We start from the raw sequence: 2574 nt of genomic DNA, 5'->3' as shown, positions 1-2574 counted from the left end.
ATAAAGCCAGCTAGTGATGGTATATAAGCACTCGCATAATCATGATGACAAACTAACACCCATACCTTCATTCGGGAGGGGCATTCTGCCAATCCTCTGGGAGGTTCATGCTGGGATGCGGGCAGGCCGGACATTGCACTGCGCAGCTGCCAGTTGACGTAGTTGCCACTCCTCCAGGATCGTGGCCTCGGCCGAACCTTTTGAGCATCTTGAGGTGTCGCCATTGGCGAATCAACCTCATTAGTTCGGGATAACGATCCTGCATGAAACTGCGTGAGTAGACAAGTACCAGAGGTTCTGTTTACAGGTGCTTACCTTCGGAGTGTTCAAACCCGTGTTGTTGGTGCAGCACTCTAGTGCCATGTAGAACTGATATCCGGACACATTTGCCTGTGTCGAGAGCAGGTGGAATTGTTCGAGGAGTTGAAATGTGGCTGCAGTCTTGGGTCCTTTGTAGTTGCAGGGAATAGGCGAGCACGTAAGAGTTGTATGTCGTGGGGCTGCACAGACTCGCAGTTGCAGAAATCTAGCCCAACCTGATGAATACCCGATATGTCCAGAATAATGAAGTCGTCACCCCAAGCACGTTGGGGATTTGGGCAACGGTCGCCAGCTGGGTGGCCCACCTGGATGCGAAGGCCGATGTCTTTGAGAGTCTGTCGTCGAAAATGTGTCTGCATCCAAGCCTATACACGCACTGTCAGTTTTTGATGGAGTGGTATTTTGCAGACGTACCTTAAGTCAATGAAGTGGGTTACGTCTGTGCATCATAATAGTGCAAGCCTCACAATACAATGCCAAATCGTCGCAGTCAAGGCACCGGATCTCAGCCTTGTGATCGCCACAGCGTGGACAATTCTCAGCTAAGAATCTGCAGTGACCCTCATGACGCAAGAGCTCTGCTAACCAGTCGTCTTGATGTGGCATCCATTCACGAAGGGGGTGGTCCTAGCATCAACGTTGTCAGTGCACTTGGCGAAAGACAATGATCCTGCTGACTTACACCAGCAGTATGGTGGCGCCGTTTTTGAGTCTCGTCCATTTCGGATAGCTCATGTATGTAGTCCACATTCACATTTGCTTGTTCAGGCTCTTACAATGTCGACTCGGAAGTAGTGCTGGTAATGGGCGACGGAGGGGTCTCCGAGTGAATTCCATTCGTAGCAATGAAGGATGTATGCGCTGAGAGGCCGTGTGCCTGTGAAACATATTCAATGTGCCTGCTGGAATCTTGAGGAGGGCCTCACGAGCGTGAATCCTTCTCCTCATCAGAATCAGCATAGTAGTCTACTCCATGAACATGCTGGTGACGGCGACACTTTGATGACATGTTGGCGAGCCAAGCCTGAGCGCGATGGAATACTCCTAAGTAGGACAGAGTGACAAAAATGATGGAAGGTCAGTGTTAAATGCCTCGACCATGTGTAAGGAGTGAGATATGATAGGCCGCCCCTTACATGAAAACGTGGGCCAATGTCAACGTTTTATACATTCGTTAATACAGGTGCATCTACCGCATTACACTGGAGCACAGTTATGGACAGTCTGCCCATCGTCCAAGGCTGTATGGCATCAGCGATGTGTGCAAGCATAGTCTCCCACTCCAAGGCAGCATGGCACGGGCATAGCCATCCTGTCTGAGGTGGCATGGTGTCGGTGAAATGAACGGACATGGTCTCCCCCTCTAAACTGCATGGTACGGTCATATTCTCCCCGTCTGAGGTAGCAAAGCATCGGCAACACATTACAGACATGGTTTCCCCATCTGAACTGCATAGCACGAACATATTCTCCCCATCCGATGCACATGGTGTTGGCAGTGCACATGGATATCGATCTACACCCATCTATATCCCATCTTCGCCTGCCTATATCCCATCCACTAGCACATATCTGCGACTGGACGACTTAAAAAAGTACTCACTAATGTCCAACATAGCATGCCAATACAGCGCTGTGTCCAACCTGGCATGCCAATCTGCCACTGTGATAAAACTCAAGATTCTTTAGTGAACGACGAGAAGTTTTGAGGACGTTCACTCACCCATGCCCTCTAGCAGCCATTATGCTTCCTCACTGATGGTGCCGAAGCCTGTGATCATGCAAAGCATTCATCGAAAGTGAGTTACTGGGATGATAATCATACAGGCTTACCGGGACATATAACATTGCATGAGTATATGCAGCATGAAGCAGCGAGAAGAGAGAGGGGGAGAAGGTTGGGTGACGAGATGAAGATGGCCAGCACCGGGTATAACCTGGAGAAACTCTAACTCTAATTCGAACTCCGCTCCGAGGGAGTGCATTCAATAAAATCTCGGATCTCACGAAGCTCACGTGCCCTTACTGCGGATGCACCAGCCAATCAACGATGAGAAAGCGACCATGCTGATTCTCAATCACATAGCTCACCGCCATTGCAGACAGCGTCAGCAACCATTTCTTTGCAGCTAGAATGCTTGGAATAAAGCATGGAGGTGTGTACTTAATTATGATAATAAATTTGGGTTGTCCGAGAGCAGTGTAGCCTGAAAGCCCACCGGCTATGCACAAGATTGCCACTTTAGTACCATA

General features: G+C 49.4%; 1 protein-coding gene across 1 annotated transcript; it reads right to left on the bottom strand.

The window, feature by feature from the left end:
- Positions 1-67: 67 nt before the first annotated feature.
- LAESUDRAFT_667925 (uncharacterized protein) lies at positions 68-420 on the bottom strand (the record flags this gene model as incomplete). The annotated part of the gene is made up of 2 exons (XM_040905348.1): positions 68-259; positions 316-420. Coding segments are annotated over 2 exons (297 nt in total), but the record flags the coding sequence as incomplete, so codon positions are not given.
- Between the last annotated feature and the right edge of the window lie 2154 nt (positions 421-2574).

The sequence above is a fragment of the Laetiporus sulphureus genome (genome assembly GCF_001632365.1).
Source record: "Laetiporus sulphureus 93-53 unplaced genomic scaffold LAESUscaffold_238, whole genome shotgun sequence".
NCBI lineage: Eukaryota > Fungi > Basidiomycota > Agaricomycetes > Polyporales > Laetiporaceae > Laetiporus > Laetiporus sulphureus.
Note: the sequence above shows the minus strand (reverse complement) of the source record. Positions and strands in the feature narration are given on the sequence as shown.